The sequence below is a fragment of the Malaya genurostris genome, chromosome 1, assembly GCF_030247185.1.
Source record: "Malaya genurostris strain Urasoe2022 chromosome 1, Malgen_1.1, whole genome shotgun sequence".
In the NCBI taxonomy this organism is placed as follows: domain Eukaryota; kingdom Metazoa; phylum Arthropoda; class Insecta; order Diptera; family Culicidae; genus Malaya; species Malaya genurostris.
This window is the reverse complement of record NC_080570.1, coordinates 38336417-38363832: the sequence shown is the minus strand read 5'-3', so window position 1 is coordinate 38363832 and position 27416 is coordinate 38336417. Positions and strand designations below refer to the sequence as shown.

General features: G+C 40.6%; 1 protein-coding gene across 4 annotated transcripts in view; it reads right to left on the bottom strand.

Moving 5' to 3' along the window:
• Positions 1–1645: 1645 nt before the first annotated feature.
• LOC131437600 (neurexin-3) overlaps positions 1646–27416 on the bottom strand; it is a 297301-nt gene continuing 271530 nt past the window's right edge. For 3 of the 4 annotated variants that reach the window (XM_058607059.1, XM_058607068.1, XM_058607087.1), the window contains 7 exons: positions 26161–26308; positions 25331–26088; positions 25092–25270; positions 24840–25011; positions 24523–24755; positions 11557–11863; positions 1646–11489 (listed from right to left, as the gene is read on the bottom strand). In XM_058607059.1, the coding sequence (XP_058463042.1) occupies positions 10321–11489; positions 11557–11863; positions 24523–24755; positions 24840–25011; positions 25092–25270; positions 25331–26088; positions 26161–26308 (2966 nt within the window). In that variant the 3' untranslated portion in view covers positions 1646–10320. The remainder of the gene's footprint in view (positions 11490–11556; positions 11864–24522; positions 24756–24839; positions 25012–25091; positions 25271–25330; positions 26089–26160; positions 26309–27416) is intronic. The other variant, XM_058607077.1, reaches the window with a different exon arrangement.

Below are 27416 nucleotides of genomic sequence, written 5' to 3'. Positions count from 1 at the left end.
ATCCTTGCGCGGAAAACCCAAGCGAAAGTAAAAAGTTTTCCGCGTTGTTTTCAAATTTTAAGAAAACTTAATTTTTGAGTTGTTTGTGGTTATCGCACACTGTTCAAAATATTATCCTGAATTCCTGATCATATTTTTGATGAAATGGTGAAAGAATTATGTTGCTACCATTAATACAAGTCGAGATATTCGCGATTAAGTTCTGCCCATTCTTCCATATGGCTAATTTTGAAAAGGCGCCCCATAGTAAAGTAAGTCGTATTCACGACAAAAAATAAAAAAAAACCTGTTTTAATTCACCTAGTGGTGTAATGAAACCTTTCTCATATCAATCATACTATGTTATCATATATAATACTGTGGTATTCTTCACAATAATTTTCTTCGATTCTTAAAAGAATAACCGAAATCGGTTTGTTTGACCGTCTACTGATAAAAACTATCAATTGGAGAAGATTCGAGGTCGATTGGTGTAAAATTTTTAACACACTTTACCCTATTTTTCCGGATCCGGAAGTCAGATCCGGATGAAATTCATGGTATGGGACCACAGGACCTTTCATTTGAACCTAAGTTTGTGAAAATCGGTAGCGCCATCTATGAGAAAAGTTAGTGCAAAAAAACGTAACACACATACAGAGACATTTTGCGTACTCGACGAACTGGGTCGAATGGTATAAGACACTCGGCCCTTGGGGCCTCGGTTCAATAGTCGGTTTTCACAGTGATTGCATAACCTTTCTATATGAGAAAGGCAAAAACTATGAAATTTCGTCGTTGAATATTCTTTTGAGCGCGGCAAAAAATGTTCAGATTTTCAATTAGTGCCAAAGATTCGCCAGGCTGCGCGACAAATGGAGTAACTTAGAAGTGGAATCCCGATCTGAAATGGTCGTTTGTTTATGTTTACATGCTTGAATCCCGGCACGCCATACCTATTTCCGTGAGAAAATTACCAACACAACCAAAATTGTCTTATCACGCCACCAGTGTATTTTACGTCGTGGTGTCCTCTAGGCTATTTTGACTAATGTGAACTCCCCGACTAATGCTCCCACCGACCAAAGCTCATTCACCAACCAAAATGCTTTTCCGAAAAATCGAACTGCCACCTTAACCCCTTCACGCTCATTAGGAAATATATTTCCCTACTATAAAAATCGTTATCGATTCTTCAATTATTATTAAATCGATGCGTTTTTTACTGAATGTTAGAAAAAGCTTATTTCCAAGGCGACAAATGTGTTTCTGAACAAATAAAAAAAAAAGAACTGTCAATCTTAATCGCTCTAATAAAGTTTGTGCAAAACGACGCATAGAAAAAAGAACAGATATTAAATTTGTTAACAACAGGACAACAAGACAAGAAGATAGGAAGACAAGAAGACAAGAGGAATGATTTAGAACCTATGGTCGAACTTCGGCATGGCATGAATATTTTAAATAACAACTTATATCAAACAATAGGGGGTGGATTTCTAGACCTCGTCGACTCCCATAGTCAGTTTTCGTTTACGTCGACCCCCGCAAAAAGGATGGGAACCCCTGATCAAGAGATATTCTTTTTATCAAATTCAAACACGGAAGTATAATTTTAATCTTTATTTCAGCAACAAAACTGCAGTTTTTTGTTTCTTCAAATATACATTTTTTTCTTTAGTACCTTAAACATTATATTACCGTTATTTTTTCTTCATTTTTTTTTGCTGTCATTTTTCAACTTATTTCTCGCTTAATCTCTATCGTACAGCAACGAAAAAATAAATCAATATCAAAACAGGAACCGAAACAATATTCCGTTTATGCTCGTTTATTTTCCATGTTTTTTTGTGTAGTTATTTTTTTGTTTGTTTGTTTGTTTTGTTTTGTTTTAGATAACATCAACCTATACAGCTAACAAGAAATAAGTCCTTGTGGTTTGTCATTTTTCTTATTTTTTGTTCTGCTCGATTCCGCTAATAGTGTGAGTTTACTTATGCTGTTGGCCATAAATATGCTATTATGTAGAAGAGTTTTAAGAGTCCAGCCTTGAATGCTTCAATTGTTTTTTTTTCCTTCTGTTTGTGTATTTGTTGTTGTTTATTTCGAGGATGCTGCTTTTTTTCTGCGGGTTCGGGGGAGGGATCAGATCGCAAGGGTTTCGTCGTCGTTTCTAGCATTTTTAGTTTATTCTCTTTCTCGTTCTAGTAATGGTATGTGCGATGGGGATGTAATCGTAGCTGATGTGGTTTTTGTTTTGTCCTGCCTTTTCTGTCCTACATCCTTCACTACAACTCCGCATGACATGCGGTGACCTCTCCGTTCGACGATCAATCGCACTAGTTAGTTATCAATAATTATTGTTTTCATTTGTTTTCTTTTGGTTTTTGCTATTTTTTACAAATTCTACAGCTTATTAAATTATATAACATGATGTTTGTCCATTATCTAAAGTTGTTCGATTCCGCGCTGTCGTCCCTTTCCTGGTTCAGTTGGAGCTTTTCGAGTGCGGGGAATTACGGTTCGGACCGGGAAAGTTAAACCGTCGGTCGGTTGATATCTTCAGGCTGTACAATTCAAATGTTTTTATTTCGGGTTTTTTTTTATAGAATAGCTTGAATAGTTTGAATTGTATTGAGAAAAGCTCCTAACTTATGATGGTCTATTCCACCACTTCCGGGTCATCGTCTCTCTCTCTCCGTCTCGGTATATTTTGTTTCGCTACTGTAAGCTTATCTATATTTGCTACACCTCTAGCCTTTCGAGTATTTCTAAAGTCTCAGTCAAATCCTTCCATTCGCATATTTAGAACTTATCTAATGTAGCTTTTGCTTGTGTAATGTTGGTTTAGTTCTGCTACTACCACAATGCAATCACGTGTTCCTGCGTGTGTATTGTTTGACTGTGTATGTATGTATGTATGTATGTATGTATGTATGCATGTAGGTATGTGTTTGTTTTGCTTTTTTCTATCCGTAAATAAGGAGGAATGTGACAAACGATTCGATGTATTTGGTTGCTGCTGGAAACACGGGGTTCCTTTAGAATCGGGTATGTAAGCGAGGACTGGAGGGAACGGGGGAAAAATTGATCAATTTACCTATCTAAGGATGAGTGTGTCCTACTGATACTGATACCGGGATGCCGGGATAGAGGGATGGAGTCTGGAGAACTAATGGCCACGAACACAAAAAAACACAGGTCGACAGTTTTTGACAGATGATAATGATGTGATGTTGGAAAATGTTTAGCCTTTTTGATTGTTTCATCGTTCGACAGGAATTCTTGCGGATTTCTCACTAATCGGCCTTGATTTGCCATTCATCTCACTGTGCTGCGCTGTAGCGAGGAGCGAGGTACCTCTTTCATGCCTTAACTTCTCCCTAGTAGTCGTGGTATAAAAACTGATATGTTGTTCCATTGTTTTATAAGGTTCGTATAATTCCTAAGTCGCTTGGTAGAATTGTCTATCTGATCTGCTGTTTGCTGCTGCTTCTGTCACCGAAGCGTGAAATAAAACTGTGGACAGCCGATTCGGTTCGGCCAATGGTCGAGAAAGAAAATTCGGCCGTTTTGTTTGCTTGATTTGAGTTCATCGTTTCGTTTTTTTTTTGTTTGTTTGTTTCGCATCTTCTCTTCTAGCAGAGCATAAGAATTGATTGAAATAGTTTTTCTTCAAATTTTTAATTATTTGCTGGATTCTTTTCTTAGTTTTGTATGGGTTTCATAAGAAGAGAGAGAAAGAGAAAACGTTTATTTAATTTGTTGTTGCTGTCGTAAGTGTTTTTGTTTTCACTGTTTCGGTTTACAACTTGTTTGTTTTCAAGCAGTTTTTTTTTTGGCTAGGTTATGTGAGTTTGCTTGCGTTTTGTTTAAATTTTTCTTTGAATATAAATGTTGCTTAACAGCGGAAAGATTTTTCGCACTTGCGTATTTCTTACTGACAGGGAAATGAATTTTTGATTGTTCTATTTCTGGGTTTTCTTATTTAGACCAAAAAAATAAAGTATAAACGGTGCGTGTGTACATCCTTGACTTAGTTGAGGGGTGCGCTTAAGGTTGCTGCAGGGCAAAAATGTGCTTTAAAAATTTCGATTTTGGGCTTTGATTCTTTTTTTTTTTTGTTTTGCTTCGTTTCTTTTTTTTCTCGGTAGGGTTGCTTTCGTTTGACAGAAGATCCCCTCGCGAAAACTTCGAGGGGCTATTTAGAGGGTTATAAAGTTTTTCCTTCAAATATGTTTTGATTAGTAAGTACGGTTTGAGTTTTTTTCTTTTACCTCGACACAAAAAAAAATCCGGCGGTTTAGAGTTGACATATATTCTTGATTTTTGTTATAGCAAAAAATGTTAGAATTAAACTTTCACGTCTTACTTAGGTGATAGTGATTGTGTCGTACATAGATTCAAAGGACAATCTTATCGCGAGCGGTTCGTTGGTAGATAGTTAGTTCCTAAGGACATTCAAAAAACATGTTGGCTTCGAATCGGATAAACCATGCGAAACTAAAGCAAGGAAACCAACTCAAAAGAACAGAAAACGAAAGAGAACATTTACGAGTTTGTTTACTTTAACTGTGAATATAGATTCTGAGTATTCGGAAATCTTAATAATAGTAAAAAATACGTGGTAGTTCTTTTGCGGTTTCCGTCAGTTGGTTTTTACTTATTCAATAGCTTTAAATTTGTGCAGAAGAACAATTTGCATTTTAGATGTCTTGTTTTTTTTCTTATTTTGTTTTGTGAGTTTCTCTCCTAGCCTTACATGATGCCATCACAAGTTTTTTTCTTCTATACAGAGCGTAACAATTCTTAATAGGTTCCATCGGTTTTCTTTCACTACTGGTTTCCCATAACTAGAATTTTTTTGTCAACTGAATAACTGAAACAGAATTTTACGCAGAGGGCAACGAACGAATGGCGTTGACATGTGTTTTAGTAGTAAATCCACACTAAAAAAATCAAATTCTCGTCATTATTGAAAAATAATTTTAGGAAATAATCAACCTTTAATGCTCGATAAATTCCTTCTTTGAGGAACCGCCATGAAACTTACCTAATGCATGTCAAATCACCTATTATTAGCACCTCTTGTAGATCCTTGATGTGCTTAGGAAGCCATGACTTTTTGGATATGCAGTTAATTCTGACCAGTTGTCAAAACAGTGCAAATCAAGGTTGAAAACATGAAAACAAAGTGAAAACAAGCGCGAATGTCCAATTCACAGAAAAGTTGAGTACATTCCATTATCAGGGCTCAATACATTTTGCTTTGATGCGTGTGCTGCCCAAATCTTACTGTCGCTTGTTGAGGTAAGTGTATCTAATGTCGTTTTCGCTTGAGAAAACTGAAACTGACTCAGGTTAGTTTCACCAAAGACATCATATTAACAAGATATCCAGCTCTCACATTTCCCGAACAAATCATTGGCAACATCCTTTTTTGCGAGCATGTCGCCCCCAGACGAGCCCGCATCGAATCTTATACATAGAAGTAGGGGAGAAAAATGTCAAATTCGTGCGCGTCAAAATAGCAGGGTTGCGCACCCATACAATTGACATATGTTGAATGTGATGCCGTGCGATGGCGTTGCTGAACTGAAGATTGACTTCGCTCCAAGCTGACAGGGTCTGGTTTCACGTAACTGTGTTGATTTTGCACGTAGCAACGGGGATCTTAGCAAACCTGACATAAAAACCAGGTCCGAAACTGACTTCAATTTCAGTTCAACAATGTTGAAACTAGTTTCGGAACTAGCTTCAAACAAACGGATTGACAGCAGTTACGGTGGAAACTGAGTTGGGTTTGGCATCAACTAAGTAAAGTAAACACACCAAGCTTCTAGTAAACCAGTTGAAAATAGCTTTTAAAACGGAAAGTCAGGATCATATTAATTCCTAACTCCTTGAAAACTGCTTGTTTTAAAAAGCCTTTAACCATCATTGAAATCTGGAAATACAATCCTTATATACATCAAACTCAAATTTTGATTCGCGGTATTTTTTTTTACGGTTTTGATATGTAAAATTTATTTTTACAAAACCATTGGCCTTCTAACGACAGTTCGACATGTCGATGGTGCTGTTGTTCAAACGATGATGTGTTCGAATGAAGCTGTCACAATACATAGGAATATTTATTCTCCAGTGAATTTTTATTTATTTGTAGTTGAAATGCGAATAATCAAAGAATATTCTGTTGTAATTAGGGAGAAAACATTGATTTCTATCAATCAAAATTTCAACCAATATTTTTAATATTCGGCTTGAGAAAAAATCTAAGTTTTTTGCTTTCAGAATGACCTACAGATTGATAATATTGACTTTACTTGTTGACACCGCTCTGAAATAATTGGTCTTGTCGATTATTCCACCCAGTAGTTGTTGAAACCTTTAATTTTGATTACGAAAATTGCCGACATAACCTCACTTAGAATCACTATCTGAATATAGTTTAGTATTGAAGAAATTAAAGGTTTACTTTTTATGCAAAAGTTGAATGAATGCAAAAGTTTTACCCATTCCGTAGGTTTGTTTAAGGAAAAATTACTATGTTAGTAACTTTTTCCGCATTTAATACTCGATTCCTAAATTGCTCTATGTGATAATTTGCTAACATTTCTTGGTCCATAAAGTGAAACATAGCAGGCGTGGTGTTGATTTGAGTTTTGCGTTTGAAAGCCAATAATGTAAAATTATTCCATTTTACCGACTTCGGTAAAACATTCACCAGCTGTCGGTAATTCACACGATAACTTTGGTGAAAAGTTGTTTTTTCACTGCTGTATTTTGTAAACATTGAAACGTCATCACACCTACATTATTCAGTAAAAATTTCACCGATTTTCAGTAGTAAATAAATTAAGATTCTGTGATTTTTACTGACAGCTTTCGGTGAAAAAAAAGCCTGTCGCATCGCGCTATTTTGTTGTTAGAAAAAAAACTATGAGTGGTGAAAATTAGAACTTATCGGTGTTTTAAATATTAAAAATATTTTTCCCAGATAATGGACAATATTCTAGACTTGCTCGGGGATGGAGAGGTGAAGGATCTTTCTAACGTTTTAGCAAGATACGCAAAATTCCGACGAGTATATCATCTGGTTAATTACCGGAAAACAGTTCCGGGTTACGTTGAAGTGCTCGTACGGCACATTAAAAGTAACCATCTTCTACCGGATGTCTCATTTGTGCGTCGTCTTAAATAAGTTTCACCTCACATGTAAATACCATCAATAAATCTAAACTACCAATAGAAAAATCTGAGTTTTATTTTTCATGCTGATTCTTATTAATTGTATTATTTAAATCAAAATTTGTTTTTTTTTTGTGATTTATTCGCAAAATTCACCAAACTTCGGTATTAAGTGATGAAGCTGTAAATTTTGACAGTTCATTGTTGAGATGAATTTTACAAGTCATGCAGTAAAACGGGCTTTTACTGACTGTTCAGCTGTTTGAAAGTCAGTAAAATTTTACCGATATCCGTAAATATGATTTGGTGTGTAACTCAGTCATTTGTTGATGGATTTATATAATTCAAAAACCAATCGATTCGGAAACATTTAACTTAAACTTATGAGATAACGTCATTTTCATATTTAAATTGCATAGCATTGGAAACTGGTTTGAATTGAGTATTTTATTCTGGTTCTCTGGTAACTATCAGGCCAATTTAGAACTATCGGCGATAGATTTTTCGGATCTAATTTGCAGCGCTTGTTCCTCGATGATTTGTTAATGGATTTTCCTAATTTAAATGATTCCAAAGCTTTAATATTGTAAGCTTGAAAATGTTTTAATTTGCCAACGGATCGGTTTGCATACTTAAATCTCCATTCCCATACGAACAAAACCCTAGAAACGTTCCATTTTTAATGTTATTGTGCTCGGTCGTGTCTTGAATACAACTCTCTAATTTTTTTTTGTCGTGAATACGACTTACTTTACTATGGGGCGCCTTTTCAAAATTAGCCATATGGAAGAATGGGCAGAACTTAATCGTGAATATCTCGACTTGTATTAATGGCAGCAACATAATTCTTTCACTATTTCATCAAAAATATGATCAGGAATTTAGTATAATATTTTGAACAGTGTGAGATAACCACAAACCACTCAAAAATTAAGTTTTCTGAAAATTTTAAAACAACGCGGAAAACTCTTTACTTTTGCTTGGGTTTTTCGAAAATCGTTCGAGATAAATGTTCCGAACTGTGCTAAATATCGTAGAGAATTCCACAATTTGGTCCTTCTAAAAGGCAGAAATGCATCCTGTACAGCACCTTGATAGTTTCTTTCAATGAAATATGCAAATCCGAAATGAGATAATCGACGTCTAAAATCGTTGAAAATTTTAGTAGTGGAAAGGGGGAAAGTGTCGCAATTCACACAATCAATCAACTATCAACTCGAATTCGAAAGTGTAAAGAAGTTGTGTCAGTTTTATTCGTATTCACGACATCCAGTTATATCTGTGACATTACACACCCGTACTTTTTTGAGATTGGGTTTTTGTTTAAAGCTTGAATTAAAGGAATATTGAAATAAATACTGAACAGAAACTATTCTAAAGAGCGGAAATTATAATCGCGCAAACTAGAAAATTGAAATCGGCTATCGACTTGCCATCCTGTGATCGATTGAATTGGTGAATTTGGTCGAACATTTTCTTGTCATTACTGTCGTACACCGTTTAGCAACACAAATGATAGAGTGCCATCTATCGGAAAAAAATGTTAGATAAATTTTACTGACAGAACTAACAAAACAGTGACGAAAAATTACAAAGTTCCCACATTTCTTTTATATCTTCAAAATAACTGCTTTAAGTTCCGCCTATATTAGCTTTGAAGCATTGGGAAAGATTTCCTATATGAAACCGTCATAACTTGTGGGATTTCAAAGCAACTGAATGTTGGCTCTACTTGCATTCGTTTAATGCGCAGTCCGCACGGTTCACTATACTGATTATTTCATTAGATTTTTTTCTAAACGGATTATTTTTACTTCCGATTTGCCTATTGCAAAGAAGAATAATTCTAGTGGTCCTTCGGGAAACCCTTAGATTGGCCGAATAATTGATTTTTCTGCGTCGCTCACATTTCGGTGTATTTTTCTCGAATGCGAACGACCAGCAGCTGGATGATGATGGCATCGCTCAAATATTTCAATATTTCAGCAATCTCAATATTTCAGCAATCTTAATAGTTCTTTAGATAACATTTAGAACTATTAGAATTGCTGATTTTGTATAACGTTCTCCATCGTTGTCCACTTTTCGTTTTCTTTTTCTCCAATGCTGATGCCATCACTTTTGTTTGAAGCAAAACTGCGATGCGCAATGGCATTGCTGAACTGAAGATTGACTTCGCTCCAAGCTGACAGGGTCTGCCCGGCCAGTAGGTAACATAACAGATTTACAAATATCAGTAGCTTTTAACTGATTCACAGATATCAACGCCGTCCGTTCGTTCGCGCTAGTTCGGGAAGCTTTCTCGCCGCTAAATTTTCCGCGAAATGGGCCATTTTGGCGTTACTCTTTTGAAGTCATTAAACCGATAGAACGTAAACGTAATCATTCAACAATTGTTAGAGGCAAATAACTGACGATACAAGTTTCGATTTTTAATTTAGTAACACACCTACACATTTTCTCTAAATATTCAATAACGGTTCAAAACTTAAAAATTTTTGGATAACAATCAATCAATCTTTCGATTTCTTCTCCCCCCGAAAAAACATTTCCACACCATTGTTTTTTTTTTGTTTTGTTTTGGTTTTACACACATTTTCACTTGGTGTCCGTTTTGCTATCTCCACACACACACATACCCACTCTCATTCCGATCATGCACTTGTTTTTTCTCTTCTTTTGGTTTCTCGTAACTTTTTACTCTTACTTCAAATATGCGAGCATTGCGTGACTTATTTGTGTGTTGTGTGGTAATGTTTGTGTGTTCTTAATTTGTTTTGGGGTTTTTCGCTATTTACAACTCAGCTTTTGCGCTAACGAATGCGACCATAATCCGGCGATAGGTAATGTATCTTATTTTTAGTTTTGTTTTTTTTTTCTGTTCTGTTCATTTCATCACAATGTTCACTATTGATCAATTACAGTTAGTTATCAATCAATGATAGTTTTTTGATCAAACAAAAAAAAACCAAAATTCAATCATGTCTGGCGCGTGTCTTCACGGAGACAGCAAATATAAACATATCTCGTCTCTGATGCGTGCGATCGTGTCGTGTGTTGTTGTTTTGTTTTTGAACACCCTTCTCTTCTTCGTCTCTACTTTGTGTGTGACTTTTTGTTTGTTGGTTTGTTTGGGAACTGGATGTCGATCTAGACGTACCACTCTTTGATGTCTTTGGAGTTGCGATTTTTCGTTTTCGGTGGTTGTCCCATTCCACCGGATGACTGCATACTGCCCCGATCACTTCCGTTATAACCCATGCTGCCCACACCACTGCCTCCACTGCCCATTCCCATGCCACCACCACCACCACCGCCACCCATTCCGTTACCACCGTTGTGATGGTGTCGCAACGAACCATTCAAGGGCATAGTACTGCCCCCATTGTTGTGATGGCCACCACCCATACCGCTTCCGTTGTAATGCGGCGGTTGTTGATGGTGTGGCTGCTGCTGTTGGTGCGTATTGTATTGCGAGTTATGCGTATTGGTGTGCGATCCACCCAGCAGAGCCGCACTCGGACCCTGCCCGTAGAGACCGCTTTTGTCGTGTTCGGTTTTGTATGATCGGTCACCGTTTGATTTGATCCACAGAACCAACAGAATCACCAAGATCACGGCAATCAAAGCTCCCGCCACGATACCGATGATCATGGCAGTACGTTCTTCGGCTTCGGAATTGATACGTCCGCCTTTATGCTTCGGCAACCGTGTCGGATTGTAGGCCGGCTGATGGGAATTGTACGGTGGCTCGGGTTCCGGATTTGGAGGTTCCACAACCCTTACCGGTGGTGGACGACGGCCAGCATTAATTTTGTGTTCCTGTTCGGAGTCATCTTCGTCGTCCGGTCTTCGTACATCGATAATTTCATCTTCTTCCGTTGTCGACGGTGTGTGAGCTAGAGTGGTCTCTCGGATGTGATCACGATCGCGATCCCGATAGCTGACTGTAGTATCCGAAGGTGGCTGGTGTTGCGTCGTCGATCCGAACGTACTCGAGGAGCCTGCCGTTGTACCGGTGCTGTAAGTAGTTCGACTGCTGCTGGTTCCACTGGTCGTACCGCTACTGGTTCCGGTGGTACCAATGGAAACCGTTGTTCCGTAACTAGTTCCAATACTACTGCTACCGCCGCCACTACTACTGCTACCAATACTGCTGCTACCATAGCCCGTTGTTCCACTGCTAGTCGAATCCATTTCGCGTGTAGTCTCACTCGGCACATACGTTTCCGGTTTGCCTTGGGTAGTTAGTAGCGTAGTCGTTCCTTCGGTTTTCTTGTCGAAATCAACCGTCGTGTACGTCACATCCGGGCTCGATTCTGAAAAAAAAGTACCGTTTCGTTACACTCGGAAGCTTAAGAACATCGCATTCACCAAACCACTCACCTGAACTCTTAGCCGTCGAAGTCGTGAACACTTCGGTGACTTCACCCGAACCGGACCCGTGCATACAATCTTCGTCATCGCACAGTTTACCTTCGTCCTTTCGTCGTCCACCGGTCCTTCCACCACCACCACCACCGGCCGGAGTAGTTTGCTTAGTCGGTGGCACGTAAACCGGAGTGATCAGATCGTCACCGCTGCCATTCTCGAACGGGGGCGTACATTCGTCTTCGTCATCTCCCCGGCAACCGGATCCGGCCCCGCTGAAGATCAGGTCGTCCATCACCCCCGGGTAGCCGCTGGCCGGTGTCTTGAAATCATTCGAAGAATTCTTAAATTAACATTCACGACCGAGCATCGGCTCGAGTCGTCGAGGTGCGGGACAAACGACTCGAACCGAGCTCCACTCCACTCGCGTCGGTCGGTTTTATGATTGTAGTAAAACGGAATCAAGAGGTGATGAGAGAAGAAAGTGCGAAAGATTTGAAACGTTCCACAAAAAAAAAAAAGAAAACTGTGGTGCGGTAGATTAAAAAAGTGATGAGTTTAGGGACAGAATAGTGAGAACTATACAATTTGGGTTTGCACGGAAATGACATTCAAAAACTCACATCAAAACATCGTTTGACGAAACGGGAAATTAGCGAGACAAAATTATTCTTTTATCATATGTATCATATATCTAGCGTCATATTTTGAAGGTTGGTATCTTCACAAAAGTTATTTGTAATAAAATGGCGCCATCTTTTGATGTGACAGGTTACTATGGTGGTCCATGTTTAGATGACCGATGACCTGCCAGATCGTGCTACCTGAGTCGGAACAACCAGTAGTCAAAAAGAGCAATGTCAGGAGTATGTTGGCGGGTGTGTTTCCAAATATTTTTCACGACTTTTGCGACATGAGGCCGAGCGTTGTCATGCAGGAGAATAACTTTATCACCTCTTTGCCGTTCTTCTCGTAATGCACGGCTCAAACGCATTAATTGAAGCCTATACCGATCGTTTGTATCGCGTGGTTGTAGCAGCTCTTAGTACAAAACACCGTTTTGGTCCCATCAAATGCACAATATGACCTTCGAACTATAAATATTCGACTTTGATGTGGTTGGTAAGCGACTGGACAATGCGCAATTCAGGCTCCAATGTGGTTCTTAGCCTCTTGTCCAGTAACTCCTATCCCTACCTCCCCGCGGTGCCGGCTGGGGTACGAGTAACCATAGGAAAAATCGGGTAACCAACCCCGGTGGGACCTTGGTCGTATGCTGACAGGGAAAGGGGGCTTGCCTTATCTCTACAGAGAGCGAGCCTACCCGAGCGTCTGTTCCCCATGTTGGGGCAACTCGAAATAGCGTCTGTTCTCCATGTTAGGAGCGGCTGATTACCGTCCTTGTTTCAGTATGAGACTCTAAACAGTGCTGACACGATGGCCCTCCGGCGAGACAGGAGGTTGGTGCAGGCCTAGCAAGCCGCCCGAAAAAGGGAAGTTACGAACAACGAAGAAAGAAATACGACTCGGAATAATCGGCAAAAACCTACGCGACGAACTAAGGACTACGATTGGAAGCTTGGCACATGAAACTGCAAATCGCTTGGCTTCCCAGGATACGACCGAATGCTGCAAGATGATCTTCAAATCCGCGGCTTCGATGTCGTAGCACTGCAGGAACTTTGTTGGACGGGACAGAAGGTGTGGGAAAAGTGGGCGTCGAGCGGCTACCTTCTACCAGAGCTGTGGGACAACCAGCGTTCTAGGAACGGGATTTGTAGTGTGGGGTAAGATGCGCCAGCGCGTGATTGGGTGGCAGCCAATCAGTGATAGAATGTGCGTATTGAAGATCAAGTGCCATTTCTTCAATTACAGCTTCATCAACGTGCACTGCCAACATGAGACGAGACCCGATGACGAGAAGGAAGCATTCTACGCGCAGCTGGAACGAACCTACGACAGTTGCTCACGGCGGGATGTAAAACTCGTCATCGGCGACATGAATGCTCAGGTAGGCCGGGAGGCAATGTACAGGCCCGTGATCGGGCTGGAGAGCCTGTAAGAGGTAACAAACGACAACGGTCAACGATGCGTAAACTTTGCAGCCTCCCGAGGAATGGTAGTTCGAAGCACCTTCTTCCCCCGCAAAGATATTCACAAAGCCACCTGGGGATCACCTGATCAACATACGGTAAATCAAATCGACCACGTTCTCATCGACGGGCGATTCTTCTCCGACGTCATCAATGTCCGCACTTACCGCAGTGCCAATATTGATTCTGACCACTACTTTGACGCGGTTTGTATGCGCTCAAAACTATCGACGGTGCACAATACTCGCCGCACAGGAACGCCGGGACTCAATCTCGAGCAGCTACGTAGCATTCGTACTGCAGCGGAAAACGCGCAACAACTGGAGTTAGTGCTACCAACGGAGGAGCAGCTTGGCGCGGCGACTCTTGAAGACGGCTATAGGAACATAAGGTCCGCCGTGAGTAGCACTGCTGCAACCGTTCTAGGTACGAGGTTATCGAATCGAGGAAATGACTGGTTTGACGGCGAATGTCAGCAGTTGGTCGAAGAGAAGAATGCAGCAAGGGTAAGGATGCTGCAACACCGCACTAGAGCGAACGAGGAACGATACAGATACACGGTTTTCCGGAAGAAAAAGCGCCACCAGAAGACCAAGATCGCGAAGCGATGGAACAGGTGTACCGCGCAAATGACACACGGAAGTTCTATGAGAAGGTGAACCACTCACGTAGAGACTACACGCCACAGGCCGAAATGTGTAGAGATATCAGTGGTAACCTTCTCACGAACGACAGGTGGAAGCAGTACTATGACGAGCATCTGAATGGCGAAGCACAAGATACAGAGAACGGTACAGGAAACAATCTTGGTGCACGCTCAGCCGACGATAGATTCCCAGCCCCTGATCTGTTGGAGATAAGTGAGGAGATCGGCAAGCTGAGGAACAACAAAGCCGCGGGCAATGACCAGTTGCCAGGCGAGCTGCTCAAACATGGAGGACAAGCACTTTCTAGAGCGCTGCACTGGATGATTTCTAGGATTTGGGAGGAGGATATTCTACCGCAGGAATGGATGGATGGAGTGGTATGTCCCGTCTACAAAAAGGGCGATAAGCTAGACTGTTGCAATTACCGCGCAATCACACTGCTGAACGCCGCCTACAAGGTACTCTCCCAAATCCTTTGCCGTCGTCTATCACCAAAAGCTAAGGAATTCGTAGGGCCGTACCAAGCGGGATTTACTGGAGCCCGCGCCACTACGGATCACATATTCGCGATAAGACAAGTACTCCAGAAGTGTCGTGAATACAACGTACCCACGCATCACCTATTCATTGACTTCAAAGCGGCATACGACACAATCGATCGAGAACAGCTATGGCAGATAATGCACGAATGCGGTTTCCCGGATAAACTGACGCGATTGGTCAAAGCAACGATGGATAGAGTGATGTGCTACGTCCGAGTATCTGGGACGCTCTCGAGTCCCTTCGAATCTCGGAGAGGGCTACGTCAAGGTGATGGACTTTCTTGTATCTTGTTCAATATTGCCCTGGAAGGTGTGATTCGAAGAGCGAGGATCGACACGAGTGGCACGATCTTCCGAAAGTCCGTACAACTTTTTGGCTTCACTGACGATATTGATATTGGACACGTAACCTTGAGAAGATGACGGAAACCTACATCGGACTGAAAGCTGAAGCTAGGCTTATCGAACTGGCGATAAATGCGTCGAAAACAAAATACATGAGAGGAAGAGGCTCTAGAGAAGATACACTCCCACCTCCCACCACGAATATTAATAGATGGCGACGATATCGAGGTGGTTGACGAGTTCGTGTATTTGGGCTCACTGGTGACCGCCGATAATGACACCAGCAGAGAAATTCATAGACGTATTTTGGCAGGGAATCGTGCGTACTTTGGACTCAGAAAAACCCTCCGATCGATAAAAGTAAGCAACCGCACGAAATTGACCATCTACAAAACGCTCATTAGACCGGTTGTTCTCTATGGCCACGAGACCTGGACTATGCTGGCAGAGGACCAACGCGCCCTCAGTGTTTTCGTAAGAAAGGTACGGACAGCTAAAATCGGACGTTTACGATGGGCTGGGCATGTCATAAGGCTGTCGGACGACAGCCCAGTGAAAATGGTTCTTGAATCTAATCCGACTGGTACAAGAAGAAGAGGAACGCAGCGAGCAAGGTGGATCGATCAAGTGGAGGGTGATCTCAAAAGCATCCGTGCCTTGAGTGGCTGGCGACGAGCAGCCATGGACCGAGTTATGTGGAGACGTATGCTTGATACAGCAAAGGACACCCCAGGCCTATAGCTGTTAGATGTCGATGTCGATGCTAAAAATCTTTGGCTTGAATGCTTGTTCAATTTTGATGTCGTGATAAAAACGTAACAGAGAAAAAACGCTTGTCTCGCTGATTTCCCATATGCTGCGGTTTGTTTACATATTCATTTCGTATCATTCCATTGTGCTCCAAGTGTAAACAAACCACCGATAGCTGTCAAAGATGAATTTGATTCATCGGCATTGTTCATTTGTGTCATCGCCGTGCAAAACCTAATTAGGTTTGAATCAAAATCATCTTTAACAGCTATCGGTGGTTTGTTTTTTTACTGGAATGACAAGAAACACAATGGAATGATACAAAAAACATGGAACAGAATGGAATGAACATGTACACAAACCACTGATAGCCGCCTTATTTTGTGAGGTTATGTCATGTTCGTGCAAAACCTAATGAGGGTTTGAGATGAGCAGCCCATGGAAAAAATAAATTAATGTGTGCCTGTGTGTGTGCGGGTGCAAGTGTTTATGAAGGTGGAGTGTTAGGTTTTACAAAATGACTTCACAAAAGAACTCATGATGAATAAAGTTCATGTTTGACATTTATCGGTGGTTTGTTTACATTTTCATTAACTCATGTAAACAAACTACTTAACTAGTTGTCAAACAATATTTATCCAGCGCATTTTTGTGAGGTTATGTCCTGATCGTGTGAAACCTAATTGGTGTAATTGTAATTGCTATGGATGTATGAGTGTTGGTTTGTTACCATTTTCGCTGGTGTTTTCTGTTCTGTTTTGTGCTGTGTCATCTTTGGTGACTTTGGTGTTTGAAGACAAGAAGTAGAAAGGGGCTTACAAAAGAAGAACTGGATGCGAAATGTAGTTTTTTTTTAAAAGATTTCGATTCAAAGATAGGGCAGAAAGGTACGAGGTAAATATTCGATTGCAGCTGGTTCACAAATTATAAAGAAAAAACAATCATGCAATTTTGGTTTTTCGATTATTGGCGTTGCTTTTTTTTTTTGGCGTTTATAGATAAATTAAACGCTTGCTCAGTTCCGCTATTCCTGCAAAGAAAACTTTCAAATCGAAACGAAAGAAATTGAACCAAACTCAACACTGTCTAAAACTGTAAAGCCTAATTATGTACACTAGAATCAATTTGGCTGGTTGGTTATTGATTTTGACGAGAAGCCGCAAAATTTGTGCTAAGAAATTTACATCATTTCAAAACGCATCTCGGAACGTAATCAAACTAAACAATTGAACAAACGGTGTAACACACTGACGACGTCTAGCGGTTCAAGATCGAAACATTGTCTCTATAGTTGAAAACACAAAAAAAAATTGTACTGGTGGTGCGCTGGAAATCTTGAAAGTGGTGCAATATACAGACATTTAACTATCATATTTACTCGTAAACGCGTTTAAAAAGGAGAGACAGCACAAAACAGACATCGACACTTCTATGAAAAATTAAATAGCATTGTCCGGAATTTTTTTTTTCGATAATTATCATCCAATAATTGAAAAAAAACAAGGCAGTTCTTAATTTTTCAAGGTCACGGTGATCAAGGTCGATTGTTGTTGAAAGAATAAGAAAAAAAAATCTGGTGTCAATCCACATCGTCGAATCTTATAATAACCGGAAGAACATGTCACTTGAACCGATGTGATTTGGTTCCTGAATTCAGGCCACCAGTGAAAAAGTTTCAACGAAAACTTACACAGAAAATACTAAAGATTATTTAGATCAAATACTATCATTCTGGTATTCTCCGTCTGGTAAGATTTTCTTTAGTCAAGCGGCGAGTTCTCATAATCATGGTTCTTTTGCATTTCCTCACAAGACTATAGCTGTAGTGAACGGTTTACTGACAGTATTGATACGATGCATACTGGTTTTTATAGATGAACAGCGCTCTACATGGCCACCTTACATCGAATTCAAAGGTCACAAAAGATGGAATTGGTTTCGCTCAGCGCGTACGTAGTTGCTTCAACTGCTTTCGTTCGTAGCCAGTTTTGATTTTTGATATTTTTCTGCACTTGTCTCTTCAATCCAATAACAGTTAGACATATCCGCTAGTGTAAGCTGCCGTAAACTGGGGTCGAATACCTTCAAACTGGAAGAAAACCATTGACTGTCTATATCGATATTGTCTTCCCTGGTCTGATCTCAAAATTTTCGGTTGTTTAACAAATTCAGTTCTCAGTTTCCGCACATAACCTTCGATTGCATCTAATATTAAAGAATTAGCCTGCAAAAGATACACTGTAGTAAAACATCACTCGCTAAGTCGCGTGACTAACTAAGAAAAACTCATTTTTTGTTGCCAAAAAATCCTTCAAGAGCAATACAATCATTACAACACTTCTTTAACTTCTCGATGCCGTGCTCGTAGGAAGCATTTGTCTTTTGTCTAAAAACACAGGCTTCACATTCAGCAATTGCTTCTTCGTTTGAGTTGAATTTCTTCTTTAGTAGTCACTAGGGGCCAGTTCTGGCCTGTACGGTGGATGAGGAAGCAATTTGAAGTGTAAGTTGTTAAATTTAACCATCGTTCCCCACGACGTGTGAGAAGAAAGAATTATGCTGACGAGTTAAGGCACTATTCTTCCACTTGCAGCGCCCTTAGCGAATTTGCTGCATTGCTAGTTTGCATTGGCGCAGCAGTTTTTGTTTACACGCTCTTGGAATGTGCTCGGGGTTGCTGAGATGTTTTTGTTTACGCGACACTGAGGTGCCCTGCGTAAACAAAGAAATTTCACGGACAACCGCGGTAACGTTCACGATGGTCTCGGGTTTAGGCCGAACAGTTAGTGAAATGTTAGGAGCATAAAAACCCCTAGTCGGGAAAAGTTAGGGCCCAGTTCAGATGCAGTATGCATAGGAATATGTGTGCATTGTGAGGCTTGAGGTAGTTCGCCGAAATTACACAAATGGTTCGCATTATAATTTTGTATTATGGTTCAATTTCACCCTATTGGCATTAAAGAATCAAGTGACCTCAAAATCAAGTAAGAAATATTGTTTATAATGGGATATAATAGATTTCTGAAGGCATCTAAAGAATTGAGTGAAAGATTGCTGTAATGAGTGAAGATTTAACAGTTTCATGTGCAGTGTTTGATACTCATATGCGAGAAGAACAAAATAGTTAGACACAACCAATGCTCGTGTCAGGGTAGTGTTGATAATACACGACAACAAAAGTATGTGTTGAAGAATAACTTCTTTTATTAATGTAAGCAAGTAAATGTTGAGACATATAAAGGACGAGATCACCATGAAGTGTTGTGAATAGATTCACAAACTCGTGGAGTATGCAATAGACTGTACTGTAGTAGGACATACGTTCATATGTGCATAAACCTAATGATATGCCGAGCTTAGTGAGACTGCGTGAAGTGTTAGCCTTATTAACAATCGTTAGTGACTTTTTGTTAGATTGTGGGAAAGAACTCCTAAAACAGCCTAATCCTGTACTATTCAGAATAAGTAGCTGTTAAGTGAAAAGCACAGAAAAAATTGAAACTCAGAAAAGGTGAATTTCGTGATATTAAACTCAAGCACATGGATGAATCAATACAATGACATAAAAGAGAAACCGAATTGGAGAGTGTTACTCCGTATAGAACTGAAAGAAACATCCTCTTCGTTATTCTTCTCCTGCCACCGCTCGGCCGGGAGCTTGCACACTGGACGAATCTCGAAAAGGCGCCCTATAGTAAAGTAAGACGTATTCAGACGTCAATAGTCGATGAAGATTATATCCATAACTGTCGTGCCTTTGAACGCTTCGGAAGTGGTTCACCGATTGCCGTCCACTCAGATGATCGTTTGAACGGTTTGATTCCGGAGTGAAGTGATGGATCCATGTTTCATCCAGTGCCACATATTGACGCAAAGAAGGTCTAATTCATTACTAGTAAACATGGCCAAAAACTGCTCTGAATCATCAACACGTTGTTGTTTTTGATCGACTGCGTTAGTTGACTATTAGTAAATTGTTTGCGTTAGTTGACTTTTAGTATTAGTAAATTCTAGCCTGCGCAGTTGACTTTTAATATAAGTAAATTAATTATTTTTGATATTTGATATTCGATTTTAGTTCTTTATTTTAGAAGTTTGACGTTAGTGTAATTAGTGTTCACGTCCTACAGTTATATCTCTGGCATTACCCACCCACTTTTTAATATAGCTATTGATTATAATGGTTTGTTAACTTATCTCAAACTTACTTCTGATGTTACTAATTTTTCCAGTAAGTAACTTTGTAAATGTTAAACAAACATTTTTAATTAAACTATATTACATTTTTTGTCAGCTTCATTAAATACATATTATCAAATTTATTCAAAGTTGATGTTGGATTTATTATTACTATTATGTCTTTTTTTTAGCAATTTAAATGTGAAGTTTCAGTGAGCCAATGCGATTCGTATTCACGTCAATCATGTTATGTCTCTAACATTACCCACCCGCTTCTTAGAATTGCATAAAACGTCGAGATCTGGTGCTAGTTCCAGAGCTAATTTTGACGTAGGACTACGTCATTCTGTACTGTGCTCATCTGTGCTTTTTATACGAAACGAATGGAATAAGGTGTAAGATTGTTGTTTCTACCATGTTCATTACGTAAACATTGTTCAAATAGTGAACAAATAGGTCCAAACACGGAACATTAAAATCAACAGAATCTATAAATCTTGCCATCTACGTTAAGACAGTGGAACTACACCCGGTATAATTCAACTGGTGTTTCAGTCTATGACGAATATGAGGCTCCGTTCCTCAAGCCTAAACGCGGAAAAGACAACAACTAGATCATCTGTGAGCGTATCTGCTGTGGGACGTTCGCAGTGTGAGTTTCGCTTCAAACAAGAGCGAACGCGTCATCCAGCTGCTGGTCGTTTGCATTGGAGAAAAAGATAACGATGGGGAATATTATACAAAATCAGCCGTTCTAATGGCTCTGAAAGTTATCTAAAGAACTATTAGGCCTACTTCTTTGCAAATCGGAAATAAAAATCGTGCCTTTGATGCACATCTAGAATAATTTGATTAGCTTTGTGCTCTTTTCGCAGTGCGAAATTCGCACTAAACGAGCGCAAATAAAGTTAGCATTTGGCTGTTTCGTGTTCGAGAACAGTGATTAATTTCGTAGAGAATACCACAATTTGGCCCTTCTCACAGCTGAAAATGAATCCCGAACAGTATTTTGATACTTTCTTTCACTCAAATATTGAGACGTATGAAATATTGGAATATATGAGCGATTGTACTACTTGTGTTACGGTTTTAATTATGTAATAATTTCTTCTAGGACAAATTACGTTGACTGGCGCCCTTCTTCTTGGAATACAAGCGTAATTATCCGTAAGAAAATAGTTCTTTCTAGGATTCCTAAGCCACTAACGGTCCCTTTAAGGTTCCTAAAAGTAACGAACCTATTTAAAGAACTATCTTAAACTATTTACTAATTTTTAGTTTGACGTAAAGCCGCCATGACTAAGTTCAGTTTTTGCAATGACTGCAGCGACTGGCACCATTAAAGTAGGTGACAAGTGATTATAAATACACTCTCCTACTCAATGCTTGATCGGAGAAATAGGTATAAAGCGAGAGGACTAGTGTTTGATGGACAGAGAAGATGTTTGGATATAAGGTATTGGTCGGGTGACGGCCAGGATGTAGACCATGTTCGATGTACGTTGCTACTATGTCTATTTCGCGTTTTAGAGTGATTAAAACAAGATCAGAGTGGCGAAATGGTAGCGCGTATGCACGGAATGCATAAGAACGCAGTTTCGAGTCCTGTCTCTGAGCGTATCTTTTTCTAAAAAAATCATCTTTTCTGTTAGTTTTTCTTTCACTTGGCTTCTCCAATATATATTTCCGCTCAGTCATTGCAAAAACTGAACTGTCTTAAACTGCCGCTCTCATTTCTAGAATACAAACGTAATATTCCGAAACCGAATGGTCCTTTTTAGGTATCAGATCAGTTAATTTCTGAACACTTCTTGCATGCAGTCCTCCGTCAAACAACGAGAAAACACCAGATTTTGACGTTCCAGGGAATGTTATCTGCCATAAAATAATAATCACTATAAAAATTCGATTCAGGAAATTTAAAAATTTTTCGAAGTTCCAAAGTCATTTTTTTTTGTTTTGAGATACCATTCGATCTTGACTTTTCATCAGTAGAAGCTCCACCTCTGCTGTCAGATTTCATAGTTTCCGTTAGTCAGTTTAGCGTTTCCAGATCTTTCCATCATTTTTCTTATAGCTGGATCTAGTAGTCATCTTCTTCCTTGGAGGAGACGCGTTTTCATTGCTATCCAGCTAATGAAGAGGGAGCAGAGGGTTCGCTATTCACGCTTCCATCCATTGGTTCACTGTGTCACTGTAGTTTGGCAGAGTCATCGTTATCACTTTTATTTGTCCAGGTGTTGAGTGCGTTGTTAGCTGCAGATAGAATACCTTGTTCTGATGATTGCGTTGCTTCATTGTTTTTTGATTACTGTCACCTAGGTTTTCACATGGCTAGTACCATAATGAACAGCTTTTTGAAAATATTGACATGTCATAGGTAACAAGTGATTTCCACGGAAACTTTGTATCTTGGCCGAGAGTCACATAAGAAGGTATAGCTTTCTTCAAGCGCATGCGTAACATACGTACACCATTTAGAATACCGGAGAAAAATGTTCATCCACACTTCCTTTTCCGATGGAAAGAATCTCTCCAGACCAGGACATAGTTTTGAGGATAGATCATGCACACGTACTTCTATAGCACTATCTTCCATATATACTGGTATTTTGTACTTGATGTTTTCATGCTTCACATAGTACACATTGCTATTGTCTTTAGCGAACTGAATTGCATCCAAATCTCGACAGAACTGAATGTAAACAACATTACTTGTCTTGTTTCATTGAAGTAAATGCACACGTTTAAGCAGTGTATCGAAAATAAGGTATCCACAATTTTTTATTTAAAATCATGATAAAAAACGATATTTTATTCAAACTAAAAATTGATCCTTTATTGTACGTGGTTAAACTTGAGCATAATGAAAACCGGATGAAATTTAAGTTTTGTCCGAACGCTCTTCATCAAGTTCCGGACTAGTGTTGCATCGCATTTTTTGGACGCTTGAGCCCACATTTTTTTGGAACTCCTGCATGTTCCCAGCTGCCTAACCAGTCTTCTTGAAGACCCTCTTCACGATTGCCCAGTAACGTTCGATGGGTCGAAGCTGAGAACAATTTGGTGGATTGATATTTTTCTCAACGATATTTTTACTCTTTTCCGCAAACCAATTGAGAGTGGTTTTGGCGTAGTGAGCCGACGCTAAATCCGGCCAAAACAGTGGAGGTGTACTATGCTTCTTATTTGAAGGCAGCAATCTCTTCTGGAGACACTCAGATCGATAGATTTCTGCATTTATAGTTCCGGTAGTGTAAAAAATGGTTGACTTCAAACCACAGGAACATATTGCTTGCCATTCCAGTACCTTTCGACCGAATTTCCCCACTGTAATCGACCTGTCCGCATCGTTCACATCCTCCCCTACGAGGACAGTAAAGTATTGTGGGCCTGGAAGGGCCTTTGAGTACTCCTTTACATAAGTCTCATCGTCCATCAAAACGGATCCGGGCATCCGGACACTGCAAAAAACGCGAATACAATTTCCAGGTCCTTGTTGCTGCTCGCTTTTTCTGTTGTTTCGAAATTTTCTGCTTCTTGTAGGTCTTCGGGTGATTTTGCCTCTTGATACGCAGGATCATTCCAACATTCGTTCTTGCTTTTTTGGCCAAATCACGTATTGACATTGATTTATTCTTCATGATTAGAGATACCACTTTCTGGTCCAGTTTCGGGTTGGAAGTACCGGATTTTCTGCCTCTTCCTGGTAGCTCATCCAACGAATAGTGTTCTCCAAACTTATTAATGATGGTTTTATCAATGGCATGATGAATTCCAAGTATTCTTTCCTATAGGCTGAGGTAGCTATTGTTCATCGGGCTCACTCATATCAAGATCGTTATATTGTTCTCTTTCACGAGTTGTGAAAGCGAACTGAACGTCTATTCTTGACCATAGATAAGCTTGCTTTTATTCTATACGTCGTCAACCTTCATTCTTCATTTTCAACAACTCCACTATACTGTTATCTGTTTCTGTCATCCCGACAGTAAGCGGCGTACAGAGGCGACTACCACTGATATGTTACGACACGTAACTTTGAGATGATGATGGGAACATACATCGGACGGAAGGTCGATGCCGAGCGAATCGATTCGGCGGTAAATAGAAATATTCTTATGTTTGATTTTGTTTTGATCCAAATAATCGTTACTGTCTTCATAATGTGCCCTAGATTCGTGACGCTTGAAAATTAGAAACAAAAACACAAAAGATTATGGAACCCAACAGAGGCAGTAATTTGGAATACTGATCGAATGGTTCGCGATACGGGGCTCTACCCGAAGCATCGAACTCGAAACGAATAACAAACCAACAAACGAAAAATGTTTTAATATTATCGAAAGTAAACGAGCGACTGTTTGTTGTCGTGTTTATTGGTTGAAGAAAAGTTTCGAATTGCTTTTTGTTTAAAATTCTAACCTGCTGCATTCTTTGGTCATTTCTATCTAAAACGCCAGTTACCAATTGCACATCGCCCCGCACGTTAATGTGGGGATCGCGTTCCGCCGCCAGGTCCAGCACGCGCAGTCGGTTCACCGAGAGCCCGGCAATGACACCGCTGAACGGACGCTCGATGCGGGCCCGACCGTTACGGGAAATTTTTCCACCGACCTGAATGTTGGCCATCGACGTGAATATCGTCGATTGGTGTCCTGGAATGGAGGGAGGGAAACAAAAAACAAAATAAAATGACGTTTTGAAGATCTGCTACCGGTTAAACCTTCCCGGGGTCTTACCCGAAGGGAACAAGGTTTGAACATTGTAGTCGTCAATCTGGAGCGTTGCGTTGGCACCGGTTCTGGTGAATCGCACGATGTGGTAGTTGTTGTCATTCACTTTTACGCCAATTTCTCCCAGCGGTAGGTCGTGCGAACCGATGTTGTAAACTATAAACACATTGCCTTCGACCTGTGGACAGGACAAGCAAAAAAAAAAACAATTACTTAAGATCCGCTGTCGACTCCTCGGGTCGACGGAGTAACGCGTACTATTTCCATTTCGATGTAGTCCTGCGTCGTGGAACTTTCGATTCGTAACAGCACGGCATCGGATTTCGTCGTTACAAATCCTAGTGCAACGTTATCCTCTTCCGTATCCGGTTGTCGTCCCGGTGGAAACGTGTACTGAATCAATCCCTTGTTGTTTCCGAACTCGTAGGATATGGACTCTAGAAGAAGAAAAAAGTTTAGTGGCTTGATTCAACGACATAACCCCCATAATCACTTACCATCGTAACAGGTCGGACCGGTGAAGGAAGTCATGTCGCACTCGCAAGCATACGCATTCCACTGTTGCACACAAATGCCCCGATTGGCGCAAGCATTTTGACTACATTTGGTGGGCCCCTCGCAGCCGGAAACTACCAGCGAGCTTGGAACCACCGCATCCTCTGTCAGGCTGGGTGACGAATCAGTCAAATCCACCGAAGACATACACCCTTCGAAGCCGGAACGTGACGCAATACTGGACGGTAAGCGCGTGTACATATCCTTGAAAACACCCCCCACATACAGGATCCCTTCCAATTCCAGATTCATATTGTTCCCGTTAGCGGTGTAGATCTCAATCGACTCATCCACGGCCAGTGTGTGCGTTTTCGGTCCCGGTCGTCGTATGCTAACCGAATGCCACCGATTATCGTTCATATGGATGCGAGCTTTGTCCCGGATTGTGATGGGCCCATCGCCCAGATCGAACACGTAATGGATGTGACCATTCACCAGTTCAACCGCCACAAAGTCACTCCGCTTGCCTCCGTTGTAGAACAGCAGCCCGTTCGGTTCCAGTGTCTTGAAACGGAAGTCAATGAACACCGACGAGTATGCCTTCAGCATCGGCAGTCCCACGTACGAGTGTTTCGAGCGGAACGTGGCCGGAAGATACGGTGATCCCGGTGGTGAGTTTACGAAACGTGCTGTCAGTTTGAAGGTTGTCGTCGGTAGGGCGGACAGTTCGGGCCCGAGTGTTTTCACCAGATCGATGTAGCTAAAGATGTAGAAAATTATACAGAAAAAAATATATGAAATTGAGTTTGAAAGAATTCGATATTCGCCATACCGGTGCCCGTTGTAAACGAAACCCTGCAGCTGACCGACGAAGTTGGGCATGGCGGCCGTCATCTGGATTTCCTCCTCGGCGTGAAACAGACCGCCCAGGTGAAGAGATTTCACCTCCAGGGTGCTGTGCCGGCCCAGAATTGCTTCCGCTAATTAGGTTGATGGAGTGTGCGTTGCAAAGGTGTGTGTGTGCGTTCGGTTGACAGTCGAATTGACAGTGGTGAATATGGTGAAATTCATAAGTCCAGTGTTTTTTTATTTTTTGGTTTCGGTCAATTTATGAGAAATTTATGGGGTAAGTCAGGTCAGTGGTTGGTGCGAGGTATTTTGTGTGTGAGTGTGTGTGTGTTTTTTTTTTGACACGATGATTGTGACACGGTATTTTTGGAGCCAGAGCGGCGAGGGGCGAGGGGGCCAGGAAGGAAGATACACAATGAAGTGAGAACGAAGAAAAGAAAGAGATAAGAAGAGAAAGAAGAGGACACATTCTAGTAAAAAAAGGTTGTTTCGTTTCTCCTCTCTGCTGAGCTAAGAGTACAAAAAATAGCATATCGTTAGGCAATCTTGAATACTGGGACAAGGGAGAAAGGCGGGGAAGCTGGAAGCTCGGCAAAGAAGGAATCAGGGGATCGTGAAGGCCACGGTGGTGTTGTTGCAAAACGCACCATCGACGCACAAAAAGCTGTTTTTATTTTCTGCTACCGAAACTAAACAAAATGAGTTGTTTGGCAGAGAAAAACAAAAAGAGGGAATAAATTAGTCGGGAAACGGAAAATCAAAACACAATGTTCAGCAGCCAAAAAAGCGGGTGTTCTTCTTCGGAAAAACTAATTTTGCCTCCGATTGCCACTGATTTGTCACTCGTCATATCATAACAATAATAATAAATGGTGAAAATGGTGTCGTCGACTGGTACTAGCAAAAAAAACGGTGCTTTTTCAACTTAGACTAGAACGGTGGTGGTTGGTGCAACGGTGCGAGGGTTATTTTTTGTTTATTGGGTTTTTTGTTATCCTAAATTTGCACGCAATGGATATGACAGTTGGATGGGGCTGTGCGTGTGCTGCTGTGTTTGGTGTGTATTTGCTCAATCAACTAGGAACGGTGCACAGGAACTGATAAAGTATTGCCCGATGTCGATAATGATGCGGACGGCATAACCGAACTAACGATTTTGACAGTTGGCAAACATGGTGCGAATTGCAATGAATTGTGCATGGGCTACTTTGTTAATGTTTGTTGATTCGCGTGGTTGGT